General features: G+C 41.0%; 4 gene segments (V, D, J or C); all 4 read left to right on the forward strand.

The window, feature by feature from the left end:
• The first annotated feature begins 3,759 nt into the window (after positions 1–3,759).
• On the forward strand, positions 3,760–5,505 carry LOC134482098 (T cell receptor alpha variable 23/delta variable 6-like). The segment is given in 2 exon segments: positions 3,760–3,817; positions 3,956–5,505. Coding segments are annotated over 2 exon segments (438 nt in total).
• A 2,930-nt stretch (positions 5,506–8,435) lies between these two features.
• Positions 8,436–9,019, forward strand: LOC134482053 (T cell receptor delta variable 1-like). The segment is given in 2 exon segments: positions 8,436–8,484; positions 8,706–9,019. Coding segments are annotated over 2 exon segments (363 nt in total).
• Positions 9,020–10,290: 1,271 nt separating this feature from the next.
• Positions 10,291–14,195, forward strand: LOC134482101 (T-cell receptor alpha chain V region PHDS58-like). The segment is given in 3 exon segments: positions 10,291–10,923; positions 12,980–13,067; positions 13,163–14,195. Coding segments are annotated over 3 exon segments (426 nt in total).
• Positions 14,196–23,743: 9,548 nt separating this feature from the next.
• LOC134482054 (T cell receptor alpha variable 22-like) lies at positions 23,744–24,268 on the forward strand. The segment is given in 2 exon segments: positions 23,744–23,795; positions 23,973–24,268. Coding segments are annotated over 2 exon segments (348 nt in total).
• The last annotated feature ends 851 nt before the right edge of the window (positions 24,269–25,119 follow it).

Below are 25,119 nucleotides of genomic sequence, written 5' to 3' on the forward strand. Positions count from 1 at the left end.
TCCTCTCTCACTGATATGGAGACCACAGACTTTCCAGGGTGGATCATCCACTAACTCCTAATTTATTGTTCGCAGGCATATTTTCAGATACATTTAGTTAACCTGGTCTTTATTTTATAAAGATACAATTGTAAGAGGATGTAAAATGTGAACACCTGTAAATGATGATTACAAAACTTAAATTCCCTGAATTGAAAGGACCATATGTTTTCTTTGGTTCATCTGGTTCATAACCAGGACTAGTAATAAGATATTATAATTAATTATTGTCTTGAATATGTATGATTCATAATTGCAAAAAATCCCCAATGCTCAGCGCATGAAGAGTTGGCTCAGTGGTTAAGTGTACTTTCTGTATTCATGCTTATATTGTCTGTCCACGCTAGGATTTTGTCTGCCTTTACCTTGCACGGACCTTCTGCAGGCTGTCACTGAAACTGTGACTTCATCTAGGCAACTTTCCTGCTACACCCAGAAGACACTGTTTACTTAGAGTCATCGACCACCTCTGACACCTTTTCTACTTTTTATTCGACAATAATCCCTAACCTTGGGAGGACAGGATGTGGTACAAATGTCTCATTAGGGCTGTCTATAACACAGACATTCCCTGCATATGGGCCAATAGTGGGACACAGTGTTAATCATAAACTACTGCAATTAGTTCCTCTAACGAGGATTGAGATTTCCATTAATCTATGTGTACAATGCTAAGTGATTAGTGGTTGGATCTGTACTATGTGTACTTAGTAGAATAGTAATAAGTTCTCCCCTAGGGCATGGTATGCATAGTCAGAGATTCTTGATATAATAATGGTGCCAGTAGTGGGGTATCTCTTATGGAGTATTATCAGAGAGTGGTTGGTTAGTACCATGATATTTCCACAACTATTGCCCAATGGGTGTGTCTTGTCAGGGCGGTTTTTATTATAGCTCACAGTGCTCACAGTGCTCACAGCTAGGTGAGACTTATCATCACTTTTCTCCCCTGGTAGCATGCTTAGTGCTTTCCAGCAATAGAAAGCTCTCCAGTAGGGATGAAGTTTCCAGATCAGTACCAGGTGGATTTATCCATGTTCTATGACTCAAGTATGTAATATCTTAAGCAATAGATTCTTACCAACAAGTTACTGCTGGTAACCAAGAGTATTTTAGTGTTTGGCCGGGATGGTCTATGGGTCTATTGGTCAACAACAATGTTCTGGTTACATGTTTTCAAATATAGATATTCAGGGAAAGATAACATCTCCTGAGAAATTATTCCCCTCAGATTAGCATATGGGCATGATATGGTACGGCCCAGTCCAGTCGTGCAGTGTCACTCCCCAGCAGGTAGTCATGGGTTGTATTAGAAATAAAGCTAAACCATGGATTGCAAGCCATTAATTAATGTTCTTCCATTTTCTCTGCTTCAGTTCTTGACTTCCCGCAGTGATGAATTATAATCTGGGACTAGTAAAATGTAATAAACTCTTTGTTGGTTTTGGTCAGATTTTCATCACAGCAGCAGAACGTGATTAATATGGAAATTAGTATCTAGACATGATGATGATCCTGACCACGTTGCCTTTTGGAAAGACTGTGAAAATGTTTTGGAATTTGGGGCTAGAAAATACCATAGAGAGGTCAGATTTAATGAGCTCTTCTGGGCAGTTGAAACATAAGTATGTTGAATGAGGTACACATAATGGGGCTTGGTTTGTAAAGCTTGAGGTAGATGAGTAGATGATAAAAGCTGTGATCAGGACAATTGAAGAGTTATTTTGAATGAATAATCTGGATATGAAACCTGGATCAACTGACCCTGATTGGCTGTGGCTAAAGAATCAGCTATAATGTATTAGATTAACTGAAGCCAATCTTCTGGGAGTTATCTAAGGTCGCACATATAGACACCGAGGACTGGGGAGGTCAGGATTTCACTTCAATCTGTAAACCCAACCTGGTAATGTGTAAGAGTCTTCCACATGACAGGTTTTGCAGAGTGAAATCTGCAGGACTGAAGGGAACATGGGTAGAAGCTAAGGCTGGGCACCGGGAATTTGCTTTGTTTGATTTAAGTGTGCCCTGGTTCTTATCAGTTGGATTATGAAGTTTGTAACTTGTTTTGAATTATATAGGAACCCAGTGGTAGAAGACTTTAAATGTTAAAGTTTTTGAGTTTTTTAAAAGACTGGTTACTTAAAATTTATAACTGTTTGTACTTTGTGTTCCAAAAATGAGGTCTTGGGGAATCAACAAGCAAATAAAGATTATGGTAAAATAATGCTGTTTTTATATGTCAGGTTGACAAGTGGTAAGTTGTGATGATTAATTTATATTAATTTGACACAAACTAGAGATACCCAAGGGAAGAGAGCCTCAGTCAAATGATTTTATTTGTCTTACAGTTTTGGGGACATGTCTGTGGATATAATCTTCATGAATTATTGACGTGAGAGGGCCCAGACAACTGTGAGCATTGTCACCCCTAGGTGGGAGGTCCTGGGTTGTGTAAACCAATAAGATGAGCAGGCCAGGGGGAGCAGGCCAGTAAGTGGCACTCATCTGTTTCCTGCCAGTTTTCCAGCTTGAATCCCTGATTTGACTTTCTCCTGAGCCATTGATGATTTGGATGTAAACTGAAAGAATTTTAATCCCTATCTCAGTGGCTTCTTAGTTATTTATCTTAGTAATAGATAGAAAATTTACTCAAACACCCAAAGAGGTAACCCATTTCTGGCACTGCCTTTTTGTTCATTAGCCTGTGGTGTCTGGTCGGCCTATTCGTGACCCATGTATAGTTATTCCATTTTAAGTCTTTTTATGTATGTGTGTGTATAAGCTTTTAGAATGGAAAAAATTCATCCATTCTTAATCATAAATATCATAATTCTTAGCACACATTGATTGTACAAGTTAGTAGGTTTGTAGTAACATTTTAATATATGCATTTGTAGTGATTCCCATCTCCTTGCCTTCCCTTTTACTGTCCTCTCCTTTCCCCCTCCAAATCCCCTCTTCTACTCATTTATCTAATTTCTATTTTCTTTACTTTCATTTTCCCCTTCTTTCATTTTCTCTTTGTTTTTACACCGGAGAATACATATGTATGTGTATCTCTACACATCTGGTTTATTTTGCTTGACATCATGTCCTTCAATAACATTAATTTTTCTATAGATGTTCATATTTCTTTGTGGCTGCATATTACTCTCTTGTTTCAGATATAATTAATGTTTTGCTCATCCATTGTCTGACTAGGTTGCATACTTATCTTGGCGATGGTCAATGGTGCTAGAATAACATACAGACACAGGTATCTGTCTTTTATGGTGACCTCAGTTCCCTAGATAAATGTATATAAATGGTATTACATTAGCTGGATCATTGGTCTCCCTTTCTTCCTTTCTTTCTTCCTTTCTTTCTTCCTTTCTTTCTTTCTTTCTTTCTTTCTTCCTTCCTTCCTTCCTTCTTTCTTTTCTTTTTATTTCAGAAAATCCACACTGCTATACTTGGTGGCTTTATCAACACAAATTTTACCGACAACATATGATGGCAGAATTACAATGTCAGGGTTTCTGAGTCTCAGGGCTCTGCTTACAGCAGTACTAAATTTGAGCAGAATGGGAAGTGCTTTCTAGGTCAGAAAGAGCTTTAGAAGAAAAAGTGTTTGTGAAGGGTGGAGCCTCCTAAAAGGACTGAGGTGCCTGTGAAGTTGGAGACAGTGCTCTGTGGGGAGATAAAAGGCCACCTGAGTTCCCCACAAGCTTCAGTCTAGGAGGAATGGACAAGATCCTGACAGCATCATTTTTACTCCTAGGCCTTCACCTGGCTGGTGAGTCATGGAGGAGAAACCCGAGGATACGGGATTCATGTGGAGGCACAAGAGAATTGGGGCACCAGGAAGTCATGATATCGTAAGCAGGAAGTACATTCCTGGGAAGCTAACAACAGTTGTCATTTCTCTACACAGAGGTGAGTGGCCAGCAGGAGAGACGTGACCAGCAGCAGGTGAAACAAAGTCCCCAATCTCTGACAGTCTGGGAAGGAGGACCCACAGTTCTGAACTGCAGTTATGAGGACAGCACTTTTGACTACTTCCCATGGTATCGGCAGTTCCCTGGGGAAGGCCCTGTACTCCTGATAGCCATACGTTCAGTGTCCAATAAAAAGGAAGACGGAAGATTCACAATCTTCTTCAGGAAAAATGAGAAACGTCTCTCCTTGCACATCGAAGACTCTCAGCTTGGAGACTCAGCCACCTACTTCTGTGCAGCAAGTACACAGTGCTCTCCATACACCTGCAGCCCAGACCCAAACCTGCAGCTGAGGCTCCAGCAAAGCCCTGCTGTGGGCTGAGCCTGGCACAGATGCACAGGAGTTGCCATTTGCAGGAACAGTGGGTGTAAGGATGAGACTCATTCAGTCTGGAGACTGCCCAAGCTAAAGTCACAGCTTCCTTTACTCTATTCCCCTTGTACCTCAGAAACAGCTGGAGTTTTCCATGGCTTTAACCAGTTTAGATGAATTGCTCTTCAGAGTAGTTGTACAACTAGTTCTCTGTGTGGTTGGTTTGTATTAACTGTAAGTTATAAAGGCCCCGTCTACCTACTCTATTGTCAATGATGTTAATGTGTGGAGGTTACAACTCAGGGTCAGGAGACCTTGACATTGGCTTCTGGGATAGAAATCACATAGACGTTTGTTTTACCTTAATTTTGTCTCATGACCAGAGAAGTGGTGATTTACATGACCACTCACCTCTTCTACTTCCTCTAGCTTTGCCTCTCATATCCACATCTACCTTCAAGAAACTCAAATATGTAAACCAGGAGGTCCTCACAAGGATGAAGGTGTATCTACAACAGACAAATGACGTCAGACGGGAAAGAAGAATTTAATTTACACACATAATGAAAGTTTCCAGAGCACCAATTCCAGCTTTCATATTACGGAGGGCTTAACATTACTTGTATAAATTTAGGAATTTTATGGAATAATTATTAGGAATTATGGAATCATCAATTTGTCTACATAGAATTGCTACAAAAAAGTATGTCTTAGTTGTTCTCCAGAAAATCTGCCTAATAATGTGGGATAATGCTCAGGAATTGTTATATTGATCTAATAATGACTGAAAAGCTTATCAGCAATAAGACTCAATCCTGAGGTGAGATTTCTGAAAGCCTTGCAATTCAGAATTATCCATCGCAGTCGTGTAATATGATATGTTGTCTCCAGAAGGTCACTTGTATGTGTTAGCCTTCCTAAGATGGCTCCTGACAGAAAATACCATTGAAGATGTTTGAAACACAGTGATCAGAGAGAGCAGAGAGCAGAGAGCAGAGAGAGCAGAGAGAGGAAAGAGAGCAGAGAAAGAAGATAGGCTTCTTCTAACCATGAGGCAGCTTTCTTCTTTAACAGCAGGTTTCTTCTTGATGACCAGGACAGGGCTTTTCATACTCAATCAAAAGAAATTTTTCTTTCTCTAAGCAATAAAGATTAAAGCTTATTTTTTCATCCAGAACGAGTGAGGTTTTTCTGTATTGGCGTTTACTCTATGGAGCTTGCTCATGGGGGCTTTTGCTCCATCCATATGCATGTGTAAGTAGAGACGTGTGCATGTATGTATGCATAAATACATGCGCAGTTGATGAGACAGATGATCAGGCCCGACGTGTTTGTTTGTGCATGAATGTGTGTGTGAATGTGTATGTATGTCTATGCATGTTTGCTTGTGTAAAAGTACTTCTTTCTGTGCGCATGACTTTCTTTTCCTGATTCACTAAAAGTTAATTGCTCCAAGCTCTCTCTAATAAGAGGCTGGACTTCCAGGCAGGAGAGAAAAAAAACAAAGAATTTCTTTACTTAATCCTCCACATATGATATCATATCATATCATACAGCATATGCTAATTGCCAGAGAATTATACAGTAAATTTATAAAGTAAGAGTTAAGTTTCCCAGCATTTATTTAAGCACTGAGAATTATAAAGTAAATTATAATGAGTTAAGAATTCCAGTACTTAGGTAAGAATAGAGAATTATAAAGTAAATAATAAGAGAGATAGAGATTTAAGTTTCCCCAGCATTTAATGAAACACATAACCATAATAAACATTTAAGTTTTTAGCACAGAACAGTAAGAAAGAGTTAAGCTTCATGCAAGGCCAGGAACCATCAGTCTTTTGGCTCTCATCCAATGCTGTTTCGCTCAACCCATCCCAGCTGGGGCAGGCCTCAGTATTTATCTTCCCTCCTCTCCTTTACTGACCAACCATCCCACTTCTGAATTAAGTACAACATTATCGTTAATTTCCTGAATTATTGATTTGTTTTTTATGATTCCATAAATATTAAGCTTTATTGTTATTAAAAGATTTTATTTTTGTTTGTGTACGTATGTACGAGCATACACAGACTTGCGTGTAGGCACACATGTGTGCGTGTGAAGGCCAGAAGATTGTGTCTACTCCCTCAAAGCTGGAGTTTCAGGTTTTGCAGGACACTAGCTTGTCAAATGGGTCCTGGGAGCTGAGCTTCTGCCTTTACCATAAGCAGCAAGTGCTTTTCACAGTCGAGCAATTTCTCTTAAGCTTTATTTTCACTGAAGTATTGTCAGTCAATTAAATCACAAGGAAAGACCAAGGAGCATTTAGAATGAGACTGATTGTTTAGCCCAGGACTCAAATCCAATGCACTCCAAAGCCACATCTCAGAGGCTGTGGTCATGCAGCAGAACATCCACCTGTTCTGTGGAGAACTAGAGCAGGGGCAGAGCCCTGCCATCCTGAGCTCCCCAGGCTGCTGTGGCTCCCATGGTCTCCTGCTAAGTACAGACACTGCAGTCCAGGGCATGCGATCTCAAAACTCAGCAGTGAAGTGGACAGAGGAAGATACCTCAGAGTTCAGACGTAGTCTCTGATGTACTTGGACTCAGAGAGGCCTGAAAGTATTTCAGAGACCTTTTTGTATTTTCTCTTTCAAGTCTCTTTTGAGTTATTTCATCCATTGGGATTACGAGAGCGAGTGAAAGATTATGAACTGCATTCTAAATGGCAAGACCATAGTACACAAAAATCCAACCACCAATTTACATGGCATTAACATGCCCCTAAATGATTGCAGGTTATTTGTACCGTGCACATGTAATAGTCTTGAGTCAGAGAGAGACATGGCAAGCTTATCAGTGACCATTTTGTAAATGAAAATTAAATAGAATTTAACAAGTAAGACTTCAGGGCAATGGTATGGAAACTTTTAGGACATATAATATGTAGAGTTCTCTATCTAAGAGTGAAAGAACCATCTTCTGAATGAACCTTAATTTTAGACTTTTAAAAGTTAATCTGTGTTTGTAAATATGAGTTTTTTAATTATCATTCTTTATCTCTGTTTGTGTTTCTCAGATTCTATGTCTTTGTCTCTGTCTGTCTCTGTGTCTCTATGTCCCTGTGTCTGTCTGCCTGTCTCTCTCTCTGTGTCTCTCTCTCTATCTCTGTCTCTCTCTCTCTCCCTCTCTCTCTGTTTATTTTGTCTGTGTGTCTGTGTGTCTGTCTGTGTGTGTTAATCTGTGCTCATGGTCAACATTTGCTATCTTTCTCTATTGCTGTCCACCTTTTTATTTGGGGTTGGGGTAGACACTCTCACTGAACTTGAATGTCACCAACTCAACTACACTGACTGACTTGTGAAAGCTGAGAATATTTCTGTCTTCGCTTTCCAGGTCTGAAACTGCAGGTGTACCCTACAACATCTGGATTCTTATGTGGCTGCTGGTGAGCCACACATAGGTCCTCATGGTGTACAGAAAGAACTGACTCAACGAGTATCTCCTAGACCTCCAAAGACTATCATTCTATTACTGTCACAATTTCACAGAACTTAAGCAGACAGAGGTCTTCTGGAACCCGAATGGACTGGCCTTTACTACAGGATTTAGAACTAGCTTTGTTGATTATAGAATTTAAATAAACCCTAGCACTCATTAAAGGAGGAAGGTTACTTCAGATCAGTGTTTCATGGGGAGATGCAAGGGCCTGTGAGGACTTTTTCCTTGTTAACCTTTATTAGCAAATTGATGTAGAGAAGTAAACATATAATGGTCCGTAAGTGCATTCCTTATCACATATGATTCATGATGAATTATCCCACTGAATAATACCCATGTGTGTAATGCAGGTTCGTCCTCAGAATGGATTTCCCTATGCTCTGTTTAAAGTGCTGCCTCATTTACCTAACAAGAAAGAAAAGGAAGTAAGTAAAATTCTGCGGTGAACTACACCTTTTCTCTCTACGTAGAACTTGTTGCCTATGATCATACAAAAACCCATTTCCTGTTTGGGGTGCTATGTAAGAATGTAAGCAGTGAACATGTACACTGTCAGGCACTCAGACACTGATCTCTGAGCTGAGAGAGAACGGACACACTCCTGCAGGGGGACATGTGCCACATGCCTCCTTACAGCCTGCTCTGTGTGCTGGTGGCCTTGGCTTTGCCTGGTATGATGCATCATGTATAACTAAGGGTATCAACAGGAAGCATTGTCCCAGGCATATGACAGTTCCTGTAGACACAAGGGGCAAGAAGGATTGGAGGGAAGCCAGCACAATGTGTATTCAGTCAGCTTTCTCTTTGGGACCTAAGGTGCCCAATTCCATCAGTGTTTTGTTCACATTGTCACAGGGTAAGCTTTTAATTTGTTCTTCTGATTGCTTTTCAGGATTTAATGTGGCCCAGAAAGTGACTCAGGTCAAGTCAACAGCAAGCAGGCAGGAGGGGGAAGAAGTCACCCTGGACTGTTCATATGAGACAAGTCAGAACTTATATTATCTTTTCTGGTACAAGCAGCTTCAAAGTGGAGATATAATTTTCCTTATCCGCCAAGCTTCTTCTGATTCTCAGAACCAGAGGAGCAGCCGCTATTCTGTAATTTTCCAGAAATCACTCAAGTCCATCAGCCTTGTCATTTCAGCCTCTCAGCCAGAAGATTCGGGGAAGTATTTCTGTGCTCTCTGGGAATTGACACAGTGGTAGAAGTGACAGCACAAGCTGAACAAAAACTGGGGCTCCTTAAGCAGAGCCCCTCTGAGGGAGGGAGTGCAGCTGAGATGCACACCTGCACATCCTGAACAAGAAGATCTCAACTGTGGATGCTACATCTGCGGTGTGCATCAGAACTGTGTTTCTAAGTAAAACCTCAGGGCATGCAATTTAGAAAGAATTATGGTGAGTGGCTTTCTATAATACTTCGTCTTTATACAGAGTTAAAATTAGATCACAGAGAACAGGTGTTGTATTTCCACAGTTGGGAATCTTGCACCACAGTAATTTGTTCAGTATCAGTTTCTCTTTAAGTTGAGAAAGTGGTATCTGGAAGAGCAAAACTTATTTTCTGGTAAAGGTTCCACTCAGAGAAGGAGATCCAGCATGAGTGAGGTAGGCGGAGACAGATTATAAGGAGTTTTCCCCATGAAATCGTTGGTGGTGACTGGGTTATTACCACAAAAATTTGTCTTTGCATCTGGGACTGAGGCTGGAGTGCTGAAGGTCAGCTTGACCAGCAACTGGGAGGGACAGCTGCATAGAGACATCTCATGTACTGAGATTTGTGAAAATACAGTGAGACCCAGAATGCAATTGGTGTCTAGAAGAACAAATCTTTCTTATCCCAAATCTCATATGTGTATGTGGCAGGAGTGGAGAGTGGGGGTGGGGTGGGGTGGGGATGGGACTTAGAAGAAGCTGTGTCATTTGCCAACATGCTACACATATACTTAAATCAAGATGAAAACATGCTATTGGAAGTAAGGATTCAGGAGTCAATAATAAAGCCATCAGGGACTAATTGACATCATATGTACGTTGGGCCTGAATTTTCAGAGCAAACAAAACATCAAACCTCCTTTTCAAGTCTTCTACATTTGGCTTTTTATGTCCAATATCTAACCTGAGTAACAGGGAAATTAAATTCTGGGTAATGGGTTTTCAGTTATGTTTTTAAAGATTTATTTTTAAAATATCATTTTTATAAATGTTTTGCCTGCCTGTATGTGTGTGAATTGTGTGCTCTTGTGCTCATGGATGCCAGAATAAGAAATTAGATTCCTTTAATATGTTGTTATTGAAAGGTATGTGTTAACAGATGGGAGCTAGGCACGGAATCTAAATCATCTAAAAGAGCTGCAAGTTCTTTTAGCCAAATCTCCATCCCCTATTTCCAGGTAGTTCATGTGGAGACTACAGAGCTCCCAGCACACATCTGGGTGAACTGTCAGACAGCACGTGGGTTTCTGGGATAACATGAAAAACAGCTAAGGTAAAAGCGCCATGTGTCATTTAAGAGAAAGAACTAAAACAAACAAAAGGGGGCAGTCCTTTCTCCACATAGAACCAGCCAAGCAAGAGAGCTGTGCTGCGCTGTGTCTGCCTGACAGTACCCGCTGTGGTCAGCAGTGAGGTGTCCATCTGCATGGGCTGTGAGGCTCACAGACTGAGAATTCAGCTGTGCTCATGAATTCTTTCCTCGTCTCTGCTTCAGGTCCTGCCTCCAGGTTCCTGTCCTAAGTCCTGACTTCATTCCTCAACGGTGGACTGTGAGGTAGAGGTAGCATCTGAAATAATCTTTCTTAACCAAAGTGGTTTTTGTCAGTGTTTCATTACAGCAACCAAAACAATCCAAACAGGGGTCTCATAACAACAACAGCAACAACAACAACAACAACAACAACAACAACAACAGCAACAACAGCAACAACAACACTTCTGACAGAAAAGTGGTCTTTCATCTGCAAGGACCCACCAAGGACTTGGTTCAATTCATGAGACTGGCAGATCTTTCTACCTGTGGAAACTGATATATAATCCACCCAACCATAGAGACCATGTCATCCTGAAAAGGAAGAAATAATGATTCTATGCATGATATCTTCTACTTCAAGGTATTAGGTATTTTAAATTTTTAAACTTATCCTTACTACATAATTATATATACATATATGTATTTATTTATATATGTACTTTGATTGCATTCCCTCCATTTTGCTGACTATTCTTTTTGTCCCCACAAACCCCATCTTCTTTCAACAGTTTTCATACATGTCTTATATTTATGTCCTTCCCTTTAAGTGGCCCACTGCACTTAATTAGGGTTTCTTCCACTAGGGTGATATGAGTGTGGGAGTCAATGGAGCACAGATAAATTCCTTGTCAGTACCTATGCCACTGAGGAATATGGCTTTCCCTCCTCCAGCAACCAATAGAATGTTGCTCCTCTTATAGGATTGGAGCCTCATGACAACCATAGACTACTAAGAGGTCCAATATTGTGTATGTATCCATGGCTTTTGTAAACTCATGACTTCATTCTCAAAAGGCCTTCCTAGAAGACTGCATATTTGTTATGACTCTAGTCTTATAACAGCTTCTCTACTGCCCAAAGCTATGACCCTCATGCTTCCTTTCTCATTTAATCCTTCTTCTCTTTTGCCTTTTTAAAACCATTTCACTAGTTAAATAGTAGTTTAAAATCTGAACATTTTCATCCAAATGTCATTAAAATCTATTGGGGGTTTGGGAAAATGCACTAGTATTTTCTACTGCAAGTCAGCATTGGAAATTTGGCTAAGTTATTATGTCTGGTAGTACAGACATATTCTCTGCTAAACAGCCATAGGTAACACAAATTACCAGAGGAAATCATATGACAAATTGAAATAAAAAAACAGATGAAGAAAAAACTTAGAAGACACATCCATCAATTGCACAATGCTTAATGAATAAACAAAATACATGAGGCAGCTGCCCACTGTGACAACCACCCAAAGTTATAGTTCCTCAGAAATAAACATGGAAGGAGACAGTCAATATATCAGATAAAGACATAGTGATCTCCTTTGAAATAATATAAATGACCATATATGGGAGAGTCAAGTACATATAAGAACAATTTAGAAAAGTCAATCAGGATGTGGATAAGAAAGTTATAAAAATGAACAAAATAGCCAGTAACTTGGCAAAATAAAGCAAAGCAAAACAAAACAAACAAAAATGTAGGAAAGTGTCAGCAAGAAAATTGAGACTCTGAAAATGAACCAATTAGATAAAAGAGAAACATCAGAGAGTGTCATTAACAGGTAAGATGGATGAATTTCAGAGAAGGATGAGGTTGACATAGCAATACTACTAGAAAAATATATAGAAATAGAGCGAAGACACCCAAACTCTAAGACTGTTGGACACATCCAAAAGGCCAAATCCAAGAATTAATGGGGCAGAAGAAGGAATTTAGAAATGTCTGAGAACAGAATTTATTCAATCAAATGATACCTGAAGTCTTTAAACCAAGTAAAAATTAGGAGATCTAAACTAGAGAGCATTGAAAACTTAAACAGTCAGGACCAGAGAAGAACCACTCCATGACATGTAAAAATGACATTAAGAACGATAAGTGAAAAACACCAATACAGGAATTCAAATCACAAATATCAGAAAAGACAAGGTTACTCACAAGAGCCAATTAAAAGTGGGCTGACATATTTTAAGTCCTGAGAGTACTTAACTATCAGTCAGGGTGGCGATACTTGTCAAGTGATCTTTTCAATTCCATAGAGAAATGAAAACATTTTTAGAAAAGCATAAATTTAAACAATTCACAACAACTAAGATAACACTGCAGAAATTCTTTAGAGCAACTCTATAAATGGAAGGAGAAAGAACACACACATAATAAATTTCATGAAAAGAAGGGATAAAAGGAGGAGAGCCAGGAAGGAGCCTATCATGTCCAAGACAGGCAACCAACAGACCCCTAATATGACCATGAAAGGATGCGAAGGCACCAATGATCCATGCAACCAAAACGTCAGCACAATCGTGGCAGACAGCAGGCTGCTATAGAAGTTTTTATCTGAGCATAAGACTTCCAGCAGACTCTTCCCTACACCTGCTTTTAAGCTCCTGCTTTCCTCAGTCACTTTCCTGCCTCTCCTGTTCCAGAGTTCCTCCACAACAGAGCTGCAGCCTTCCCAAGGCTCAACCATGCTCCTGGCGCTCTTCCCAGTGCTGGGGATAAACTTCCTCCTGAGTGAGTACAGCTTTCTTGTGGTCTCTGCATCTCTGAATTCCGACTATCCTCAATAAAGTCTGCACTGCACTTACTGATCTAATATTCCTTTCCAGGAGATGCCGAAGCTCAGTCAGTGACTCAACCTGACGTTCATGTCACTGTCTCTGAAGAATCCTCTCTGTGGCTGAGATGCACCTATTCCTCCTCTGTGTCACCTTACCTATTCTGGTATGTCCAGTACCCACAGCAGGGGCTGCAGCTGCTCCTCAAGTACTATTCAGGAGACTCCGTGGTTCAAGGAGAGAATGGCTTTGAGGCTGAGTTCAGCAAGAGCAACTCTTCCTTCCACCTGCGGAAAGCCTCTGTGCACTGGAGCGACTCGGCTGTGTACTTCTGTGCTCTGAGCGCACAGCGTCTGGGGCTATAGGGGGAGCTAAACACAAACATCCATGGCTGTGGGTGCTCAGACACAAGATCTCTCCTTGTGGTCTCTGAAGCATCTCTTTGGACTTGGAGAGGAAAGAAGGAAAGTTGCGCTGTCCCAGCTGTCTTTCTGCAACTCATTTCCAGCTAAACCATCCGAGAAAGAGCTCATTCTGTGGATTGGAGGCGACTGTGTTGTTATCCTGAATGTTATTTCCTGAGTGGACATTGCTTGGATAGTGACTAGACTAAGCCTATGATAGGAAAAACCAGAAGTTGGACTTTGATTTTCTCACTTTATCATTTCAACAGAAAGTGAAAGGTGTACTCTACAGCTTTTGTCTTGGAATTTTCTTCCTCTTCTCAATCTTTTATGCTAATCTCCCTATAAATTATTTTCCTACTAAATATACTCATCAGAATTGGTCATATTATTTAAGTACTGTCGTCTTGGAAATAATTTGATGCCTTGGTAGTCAATATAGGATTTCATCAGTGATACAAAAGTTTTGAAATCTGTCATAATTATGTAAGTTCTACCCACCATTAAAAAGAAAACAGGGGAATAAGGAATTCGAGCTCATAGGTATTTCTTTTCCAAAGATTCATCACAGTTGTAAGTGTACTATCTTGTTTTTGTGGTCTTCTTCAAATCTTTTCATCTCCTTGAGACTCCGTGGTCTGAGTCCTTCTGCATCTTTTATAACTGCTCATTGCTTTCACTCTAGGACAGAATTCCAATGATGGATTCCTTTTTTTCTAACATAGTCCTGCCCTGCTCTAATACAGGCAAGAGTCACAGGGAAAGTGAGTGCTCTCTGACTACAGTGAGGAATTTTAGTTTCTTCTCCATCTGAATGGGAGGATTGTAGAAGATCTTATACTCTCTTGCATACAGCAGAGGAGGGTGAATAGTCAGGATAAGAGAGAAAGAAAGGAAGATTTTTCTAGTGCTGCTCAGCTCCGAAATGGAAGTAGGCGGGCACCACGAACCATGAGGACCTAAGCACGATTTTCAGCACACACATCAAAGCTGGGCATGGAGGCTGTGCTCTCCAGCCAGCCTAGACTAACCATGAGCTCCAGGTAACAGTAAGAGAGCTTTCTCCAACGAACAAGGCAGATAGCTTCAGAAAAACGACATCCAAAATTGACTTCTGGCATCCACATGCATGTGCACATTTGTGCACTTAAACACACACACACACACACACACACACACAGAGAGAGAGAGAGAGAGAGAGAGAGAGAGAGAGAGAGAGAGAGAGAAGAGGAAGAGAGAGAGAGAGAAAGAGGAAGAGGAAGAGAGAGAGAAGCTCTTTAGAACATGAGGAAGAACATTGAAGTTTTTTCTCTAGTCTCTACATGTACACATACACATGTGGTTTTACATGCCCCACTCAGTTGTACCCACACACCAAGAGCACATACATGTACACATAAATATTTTAACATAGAACACAAACACAAGTTAACTGAAGATTCTAATATTGAGTAATCTACCTCACACATTACTGTTACTCTCTTAGTTTTGACTTTCTTTATAATGAAATGAGAAGGCAGGGGCAGTGTATACAATTGTAAGACACAGAGCCTACACCAGCCCAGGAATGCTCATGTATGCCTTTCCAGTCTACTCACCTGCTGCAAGTGATGAGGTTCCCCATTCTTGCCACTGCACATTTGGCCTGGCTGAGAACTTCAGGTCTGTGGAGTTATGTGGCAGGACTTCCTCTGTTTCTCATTCTGCTCACCTGCATGCAGTCGATACGTAGATCCACATGTTCTTCTGTGCATCGTCATCATTATCACCATCACCATCACCACCACCACCACCACCATCCTCATCCTCCTCCTCATCCTCCTCCTCATCATCCATCACTGTCGTTGCAGTACAGTACCTCATAGACAAACGTACTCCACTCTGTTACATTGTGTCTCACAGTGGCTAGACAAGGAATTGTTAGGGATTAAATATTTGGTTATTAGTGGGTCTAGGTACAGGCTATGCAACATGCTTCTTCTCTTGCTAGCAAAACCTACCATGTGATATTTCCTATGAAATGTGATGATGCTTTGTGTATTTATCATGTTGTTGTCAACAGAATTTCAGTTTCTTCTGTCATTGTCTTTATTTAAAATGGCATCTGGCAACCCCTGGAAGGAGAATTCTGAAAGGCTCACCTCACACTTTTGAACTGAGAGTAACTTCAGTGGGACATAAGCAATAGAGCATGCCTGAATCAAAATGATTTAATGTTAACTGTAAACCTACACAGTTGTACCTGTTTACAGATTTTTTTGTGGTTGAGATATACAGAAGTTGAAAAAATTTTAGAAATAGCCCCTGCACACTCTGAAGATTTATAAGATTTATGCCAAGCAGATTTTCCTTCTCCATATGTGTTCCGAGCAAACCTAAGATGTCCTGGTGCTGTGATACAAGCACTGGGTGTGAAAATATCTAAAGCCTTTTAGAACCTACAGGGGGGATTTCACTTCTTTACATTAGCATTGGGAGCTCAGTGCAGGAAATGCAGACCCCAGTCTTCTCAGCACCTTGACAAGTTGGTGAGGCCATCAGACCTTTAGGTAGAATTCTCAGGAGGATTTTGGCAAGAATGGAGAAGTATTACCTGGGAGACAATAGGTCTAAAACTAAATAAAATAGTAGAATGATAAACTGTTGAATTATTTCATCTGTCGAGTTATGTCTCCAGAAGCTTTTTTGGTTGTGCTTGTGTAATAGAATCTAAAAATGGCCAACTATATTCATTTGGAGGGGGGATTTCACAGCACACCACAGGGTGTGTGGCTGAGAGAACAAAACTTTTTTTCTTGAAGTCTTAGAGGGGACAGTCCAAGATGGAGTTGTGAGCAGGACCCACTTTTTCTGAGATCTCTCTCTGTGGTCCCAGAAGTCCACAGTAGTGAGTCCAAACAAGGTCAGAGGATGTGCAGGTCTGTGCTCATCATCAGTCTGATTGGTCTGGCCCTCATGTGTACATTCATTTTACTTCAGTCAACTTTTAACCAACTGTCTTCAAGTATCATCACCCTGGAGTCCTTGGCGTGAGCACTCCAGCATATATATTTTGCGTAGCACATAATTCAGACTTTAATACCCTTTTAAGAATAGTAATGTTATCTGTATGATATTATATGGAGTTCTGCTGTGCACATGAATACACATACACACAGACACACACACACACACACAGACACACACATACACACATACACACCTGGACAAATTCTATCCTATATGCTCAAATATTGGGTTGTTTTATTTGATATTGTTCTAAAGTAGTGCATTGCAATACTTAACATGATAATTCAGCAAAACAGTCACCTTTTAATGTAATTTTATTCCATTCAGTGTATACATGTGTATAAGCATGGAAATGTATGTATGTGTGAAGTGTATATATATATGTATGTATGTAATATATATATATTATATATGTGTGTGTCAGTGTATATGTATGTGTGTATGTATATAAGCTTGAATGTGTATAAGTGTAATAGTGAGTCAAGCTGAATCACATGTAAGTTTGATTATTGCATTTACACACAATCACTTGCATGTTTCTAGAAGAACCTGAAACAAAATAAAATGAGGTAATTGTGAAGGAATGGAAGGGAATGGAGCCGCAATAGTAACTGAACAGAAGGACTTTATCCAGAATTGGCTATGCAGCTCTCTATCCTCTCAGTACATGAAAATTTCTCAGTTTTGGCTTCATTTTTTTCTGCTTCATTTATTCTTGGTCTTTCTCCTCTGCCTATTTCCCATTTTCTCTTTGATCTAAATGTTAAGTCAACACTCACTCACACCTCTCAGAAACACGGTTTCTGTGTAGCATGAGCTGATTCACCTGACAAACTTGACTCTCTCCTAGGCCGTCCTCTCTCTCCACCTGAGAGCAGAACAGGCCTGCTGTGGAGAAGGCTGTGGTGGTTATGGTGAGTGGGTTAGAGAGAAGGCGTCAATCCTTCCACAAGGACAGCAGGAGAAACGTGTCCTATGTTGTCTTCAGCATTGGTGGTTTCTGATTAGAGTTTCCCAAAGTAACATGTACTATAACTTTAATTTTTCAAAACTATTTTTAATGATGGACCTTGTATGTTGACGTCTATATGAAGGTGAGGGTTGACTCAAGTTAGGTCAAGGCCATGACTGGACAGTAAATATAAGGCAGAAGCAAAGCTTTTGAAGGCAGAGGAGAAGGGGGAGGAGTGGAGAATCAAGACGAAGATGGAGAAGGATGACCCAGATCTGGGTGGTCTTGAACTGTGAAGGTAGTTGGGATGGATTTCTGTAGGCAATCTATGTAGAGCTTACCTATGTAGGAGGTTTATATCCTTATCAATTGGTTGTGAGTTCATTGGGAGGATGTATTGTGGATTGAGAATTTAACATATAAATCTGATTAAGAAATTACAGTTTATTGAGTCATGATTTCACTGGGTTGTTGAGATCATGAGCAGAGTCTGAGGCAGAGAACCATGATAGGCCAGCCCATGCTGGACTTCTAGAGCCCTGATTTTACTGGGCAGCTGGAACCAGAGAGTTCACAGCTAGCAGAGAGCCGCCGGCAGAGGTGCTAAGTTAGGATAAATTATGCTTAGTTCCATTTGGCTCCCCCTGTTGCTGGAACTAACTCTAGAGACCAGGGTGGCAAGGTTCCACTTGGAAGGGACTGCAGACCCCCAGGTTTAGAGAGGACTTGAGTGCAGTGTGGCCTCTGAGATAAAGATAACCCGCAGTGTCATTTGGTCCCATGGGTGCTGGCACTAGCATGGATAGTTCCTTTTGGCCCAATGAGGCTGGAAATTGTGAGAGAGCAACTGCCAAGGTTAGAGAGAGCCCAGAAGAGAAGCACAGGGCGGTAGGGGCAGGAACCGGTTGCAACACTTTTTATTACTGCAAGTGTTCTTAAATGTTTTACCCTCCCTTTTAGCCTACCACCCACCAGAAGTAGTGGATAAAAAAGGATACAGGGGAAGTGGATCTGTTTAGAAATGGTTCTTTGAAGCAAATCCTATCTGCATTGTCAAGAAATGAGCAGTTCAGTTCACAGGTCAGCAGCTCAGCCCACTTGGAAACACTTCACGGATACTCCAGCAGTCCAGTTCAGTAGTGTCAGGATAGCATCAGCAGTGGCACAACCTAGTAGGAACAGCCAGGCCTCAGCTGAATCTCTGTGTAAGCAGGAGAGACCAGGATCACCAGGACTGTCAGGGAAAGTTCTTGGCTGTGCCTCTTTGGGTGAAGCCAAGATCAGCCAAAATGTAAGACCGAGAAGCATTTAGCTATGCAAGCAAGCCAAGCAAGCTTCCGTCACTGTCTGCTGAGTCCTTTATGTACTCCTCCAAACACCATGTGTCCTCCATGGGTCTTGTCTCAATAGATGCGTCCATCTTAGATGACATCACTCTGCCAATCATCCTGAGTCTGAGGAAGTAGAAAGAAATAGCAACGTATCGCCAGAAGTTTTCTGGTGCAGTCTTGAAAAATGGAGTTCAACTACGTAGTGTGAGGCAGACCAATGCATGCATATCATTAATGAATCCTTCATCATCTGTCCTTTCACATGCTTGCTTCAGAAAAAATTCTTTCACCCATGTCTGCTTCAAGGAAAAACTCCTTCATGTGTTTGCCCCAGAAAAACACTCTTCAACACAACTAACTTTTCAAAGAACCCTTAAGTTTCCACTTCAATGTACAAAGAATTAAAGTTTTGATTCATTCAGAAGATCTTTTTTGATAAACATTTATACAACTTTTACATTTGGATACAGTTTTAATACGTCAGTGTTTTTGGTAATCTTGATTTTTTTCTTTTGTTGTTTTGACAAAGATTTCATTGTTCTCTTTGGCAACATGAACTGGAACATCTGCATACAGAACTGTATTTCAGTTCTAATGATGAAGTCCATTGTTGAAACTATGTGCATATATTGTTACACATAAACATGTATTTGTCAAGCTGTTTGAAGGTGGGATGTGTAACCTGAGATGTGTCCATAACGCAGTGCAAGGCAAAAGCAGAGGCTACAGCTGCTGCTAACGTGAGAAAGACTCATTTGTTTGTTAGTTGTTTGTTGTGATGGAGCTTCATGGGGTTTAGGCTGACATCAAGTAAATTCAATTCTTAGCTCACAATGATGTTGAGCTTCTGAGCCTCCTTCCTTGACCTGCCAGTTGCTGGGATCCCAGACGTGCCCCAGCATCCTCAGCTGAGGCTTATGAGATTGCAAATAAAATTACAAAAGGAGCAACACAAATTCCAGATTTTATATCAAACAGAAAATGAGACATGAAATACTCTACATTTCCTGTTAGTTTGCACATATAATATATAATTATGATTTTTGAAGAAAACACCAGGCAGCATCAGCTCCAAAAGGAAAGCTGAAGGAGAAGTTTAGGATGGTGAGTGATGAATTCAACAGGATGGACCAGGGTGTTCAGGGTATATGCTTTTACCATGAATGGAGTGTGCTTTTAGTCTTTTAAAAGTAACTTACGTGTTCATGAACTTATTCAAATACTAAGACTATTAAGTTATAAAGGGCAATTAAATCTTCCCACCTTTTCATTTTTATAATAAAAAAGGTGTGTAAAAATATACACCTTTAATTAACTTTGCATCCTAACTGCAGTTTTTCCTCCCTCCTCTTCTCCCAGTCCTCCCTCCCTCCACATCCATCCTCACCCCCACCAATTCTTTCTCCCTTTTACTTCAGGAAAGGGGACGCCTACCACATGTATCAAGCAGCCTTGGCATATAAAGTTACAGTAAGGCCAGGGTAGGTTCATCTTCTCCTGTTGAGGCTTAAGGAGGCCACTCACTTTAGGGAAAGAATCCCAGAGGCATGAAAGAGAGTCAGACACAGCCCCTGCTGCTGCTGTCAGGAGACCACCCACATGAGGGCCAAGCTACACAACTGTCCCATAAGTGCAGAGGGCCTAAGTGAGTCCCATGCAAGCTCTCTGGTTGATGGCACAGCCTCTATAAACACGATGGGCCCAGGGTAGTTAATTGTATAGGTTTTCTTGTTTTTTTGACTAGTATGGCTCCTACTGTCCTTCCTGTGCATCTTCCACAGGATTCCCCAAGCTCCACCTAATGTTCGGCTGTGGGTCTCTGCATCAGTTTCCACTAGTTCCTCCATGAAGCCTTTCTGATGATGGTTATGCTAGGCACACCTATGGGAAGCATAGTGTGTCAAGTGGGCAACCTCATGGCATGGTTATCAGGCTGGACTGGTAACTATTTAGGAAATCCTTCATTGTCTGCTCCATCTGTACCCCTGCACATTTTGTGGGTAGGAAAATTGTAAGTTGGAGGTTTTGTGGCTTGGTTGCTGTCTCAGTCCCTTCATTTGATGTCTTGCTTGGTTACAGGAGATGGCCAGTTCAGACTCCATGTCCTTCATTGCTAGGAGTCTTAACTAAGATCATTTAATAGATTTCTGGGAGTTGCCATTGCCCCAGGTTTCTAGCTCGTCCCAGAATTTCCCCCTCAGTTCCAATTGTCCCGTTATTCTCTCTTTGTCCTCCCTCAACGTGATCATTTATGTTCGCTTTCCTACCCTCACCCCCATTCTGTCCCAGCTCCACACCCACCCACCATGACTATTGTATTTCTCTGTCTCAGTGAGAATCATGTGTTCCCCTCCCCCACTCATCCTCCTTGTTACTTAGCCTTATTGTGTCTGTGGATTGTAGCATGATTCTTCTTCACTTCATGGCTAATGTCCACTTATAAGTGAGTCCACACTGTGTTTGTCTTCCTGAGTCTGGACTGCCTCAGTGCGAATGATTTTTTTTCTTGCTCCGTCTACTTTCCTGCAAGTTTCATGATGTCATTGTTTTGAAAACTGAGTAATACTCATTTGTGTACATGCACCCCATTTTCTGTGTTGACCTCCCATCCCTTCCCAGCTACCTCTGTTCTTTCTTCCTATTGTTCCCATTAACTTATGCTTATCTTGCCCTTACTTTCTCTGGTGCTTCTCCCCAACCCCGTGTTCCCCTTTGTACCTTTCCGGCCTCTGTGGTTACTCCAGGTTCTATCTGTCCATCTGAAAATGTGGAGCTGGGAGTCTGTGCAATTTCCACTGCAGTCAGCTCAGTGTCGGAATGTGTGGTCTTTGTTTCTCTGGGTCTCAGTCAACTCATTTGAAATTATCACTTCTAGTTCCATCTATCTATCCGCAAAATTTGTGTTGATGTTTTTCTTTACACTGAAAAATACTCCAGAGCTTATAAGTGCCACATTTTCATTCTGCACTCACCAGGAGGAGGACATTAGGCTGTTTCTATTTCCTACTTCCTGTGAGTGGAGCAGCGATGAACAAAAGCAGGAATCTGTGAGGCAGGATGGCGAGTTCTTTGGACGCACACTGAAGTAGAAGAGCTGGATCGTGTGCTACATATGTCTTTAGGTTTTTGAAGATTTTCCACATGATCCAAAGCAGCTCCGCAAATTTTCAAGTTCCCCAACAATGAATGTGGGTTCCTTTCTCCCAACACCCACCTCAGCATTTGTTGTCAGTTGTTTTAATTTAGACGTTCTAACTGCTGTAAGTTGAAATCACAAAGTTGTTTTAAATTGTGTTCTCCTAATTACTAAGGATAATGAGCAATTTTGAGATTTTTAAAGCCATTTTTGTTTCTTCTATGGAGAACTCCATCTAGACACTCTTGTCTTCTGACCATTGGCATTTCCTTCACCAGGAAGTAAAGGGCTGGTTTAATGAGGCCTGTGGAGATGGCCTGAAGTCACATTTGTTGGTGGTGTCAGTCCACTAGGGGGCACTGCAGGGTTCCTAGAAATTACTGATTCTTAAGATGCCCAGAGGTCTGAAGGGCTGAGCTGAGACACAGGACATAAGGCAATCCACTCACAAAGCAAGGAATAGTGGTGATGATTCAGAGTTATACAGACCCTTAGCTCCCTGTCACTTTTTTAATAAAACCACAGATATCCAGAGCCGGTTCACTGGATCTCATATGTGTATAAATCTCTTTAAAGAACAATTCTCTGATGAGATGTAAACAAAACAGAGTCTCCCTGAGGATGGACCCACAAGAGCAACTTTTATCACTGTTTTTTCTGTATCTTAGAATTTCATCTATAATTCCATAAAATAACATACTGTGGTGTGTGTGTGTGTGTGTGTGTGTGTGTGTGTGTGTGTGTGTGTGTGTGTTGTATTCTAAACTGGAAAGAAAAAATAATTGCTTTTTTAAAAAGGAAAACTAGAAGATATAAGGTATGGAGACTAGAAGGGAGCGAGCCTCACTGAACCTGAGCCGGCGTCCTTAGCTGTGCTTCCCTGCAGAACCCAGCAGAACAGCAGAGCAGACGTCCAGAGACAGAAAAGAAACCAGGGTTGAAACAGGGCATGTCCTGTTCTTCCTATAACCAACAAAACTGTGCTGATGATCTTAATTGCAAGATATTCTTTTTATTCGGTGTAGTAGATTATATGCTGATTTGCCTGATTGTGTAATTTAAGAGTCCTGCCAGGACTTCCTTGTGTATGCCTTTTCTATTGACCTCACAGCAGAAGATGGCCAGCACACAATGCCTTATCACTTAGTTTGAACATGTTTTGTTTTAATGGTCCTTCGTCCGTATTTTATAGTTTCCTGTCTTGTGGTGTGTGTGTGTGTGTGTGTGTGTGTGTGTGTGTGTGTGTGTGTGTGTGTGTATGTGCATTTCATCTTTGTTAATTTTCATTTACTTCTGTCTGAGGGCTGTTTGTTTATGTGTTTGCTTTCTAAAGAGAGAGAAAAGAAAGGGCTGGACTTGAGGAGTTGGGAAAGATTTGGAGGTGATAGAGAAGGGAAGAGAATGATCAGAATACAGTGTGTAAAACCATTAGGACAGAAAAGGTCAAACAGTCTCGCTAGGACTCTAAAGGCTCCGCTTTACACACTGAGCCATTAGTTTTCCTATTGGCATTCATCATTAATGTGTTCCCGTTCCTCATACATTTCCCTCAAACTCTCTTATATTACGTGTTACATTAGAAACACAGTGTCCTGGGCTCTACATCAATGTCCTCCACAGTCCTGGAGCAATGACAGTGCAGAGTCATGAGGTGCAGGTGGGTGGAGTTCCTTGTTCAGATGAATGAGGGAGCTCAGTGACTCAGAGAGAACCTGTAGTCTGTGAGCACAAGTTGTCTGGGCACAAGACTGACGCCCTTCAGAGCTGGAGAGAAGACATCCCAGCAAGTGGACAGGGGCCATGGAGAGGAACCTGGGAGCTGTGCTGGGGATTCTGTGGGTGCAGATTTGCTGTGAGTTGTGCTAAGCTGAGTTCCTATTAGGGATTCTCCAGAAATGTCGGTGGTGGAGGGGGAGAAAGTAGATGAAAATCTCCTGTGTATTCTTCCTCATGGGTGTTTCATGGGGTATTTCATTGATATGGGTAGATAACTCTCTTTAGTTCTGATTTCTTTTTCTGTTTCTAACAGGGGTGAGAGGAAATAATGTGGAGCAGAGTCCATCATTCTTGAGTCTACATATGGGAACCAATTCTTCTCTGAGATGCAATTTTTCTATTGCCATGACAACTGTGCAGTGGTTCCGACAGGATCCCAGGGGCAGCCTCATCAACCTGTTCTACCTGGCTCCAGGAACAAAGGAGAATGGGAGGTTAAAGTCAACATTCGATTCTAAGGAGCGCTACAGCACCCTGCACATCAGTGATGCCCAGCTGGAGGACTCAGGCACCTACTTCTGTGCTGCTGAGGCACAGTGCTCCCAGTGAGCCTGCAGCCTGGCCCCAAACTGCAGCTGGGTGTGCAGCTACAACCCATGCCATGGAAGACTCTGTACAAGGCTTCGCACAGCTGTGGCCTTATCAGATCTCCACCAATTACAGAGAAGATGTGAGGAAACATAACATCTTTGCAGAAGTTCACACTTAGATTTACCTAAATTCAGACTTACGAGACACTGACTGCTTGTATGTCCAATGCTCAGAATCATCATCAGCCCGCAACATTAAAATACACACTCCGTTTTACTAAATGCTTGTGCTAACGTCACAAAATGACCCCACTCTCATATATACTCCAAACTGCAGCTGAGTGTGCAGCTACAACCCCCGGCATGGATGACTCTGCACGAGGCCCAATCATTTGGGTCATTTCCTTTGATCAGAAACAGAGAACAACTGTTTCTGTCCTTTGTTTAGAGTGCATCTGCCCAAACTTCCAGATAATTTGTCAAATATGAAGTATATAAAATTGTTAATATTTAGATCTAATAAATTAAGCTGTAGGAAAGCAGAGTAAACTAATCTTATTATTTAATCAAGACATCATTTCTACCATGTCCTTGTATTTAAAAATCTAATACATTTCATTATGTAATATGAAACTAATATTTCACATAAAAATTATGAGAGCTGAAAGACAAATGACTCACTAGAGAGAGAGATATTTGCAATTTGTATCACAGTTGTATTTATAGCAATTGATTCTTCTGAAATATTTATACATTTGTAATGTAATATATATATAAATTTTCATTAAAACTATGTTTTCAAAAGAAAACTGAAAAATTTCTAAATATCACAATAGGGGATTAAGTCATTATATCATAATTAAGTGCGAG

Source organism: Rattus norvegicus, chromosome 15 (genome assembly GCF_036323735.1).
Source record: "Rattus norvegicus strain BN/NHsdMcwi chromosome 15, GRCr8, whole genome shotgun sequence".
NCBI classification, from domain to species: Eukaryota; Metazoa; Chordata; class Mammalia; order Rodentia; family Muridae; genus Rattus; species Rattus norvegicus.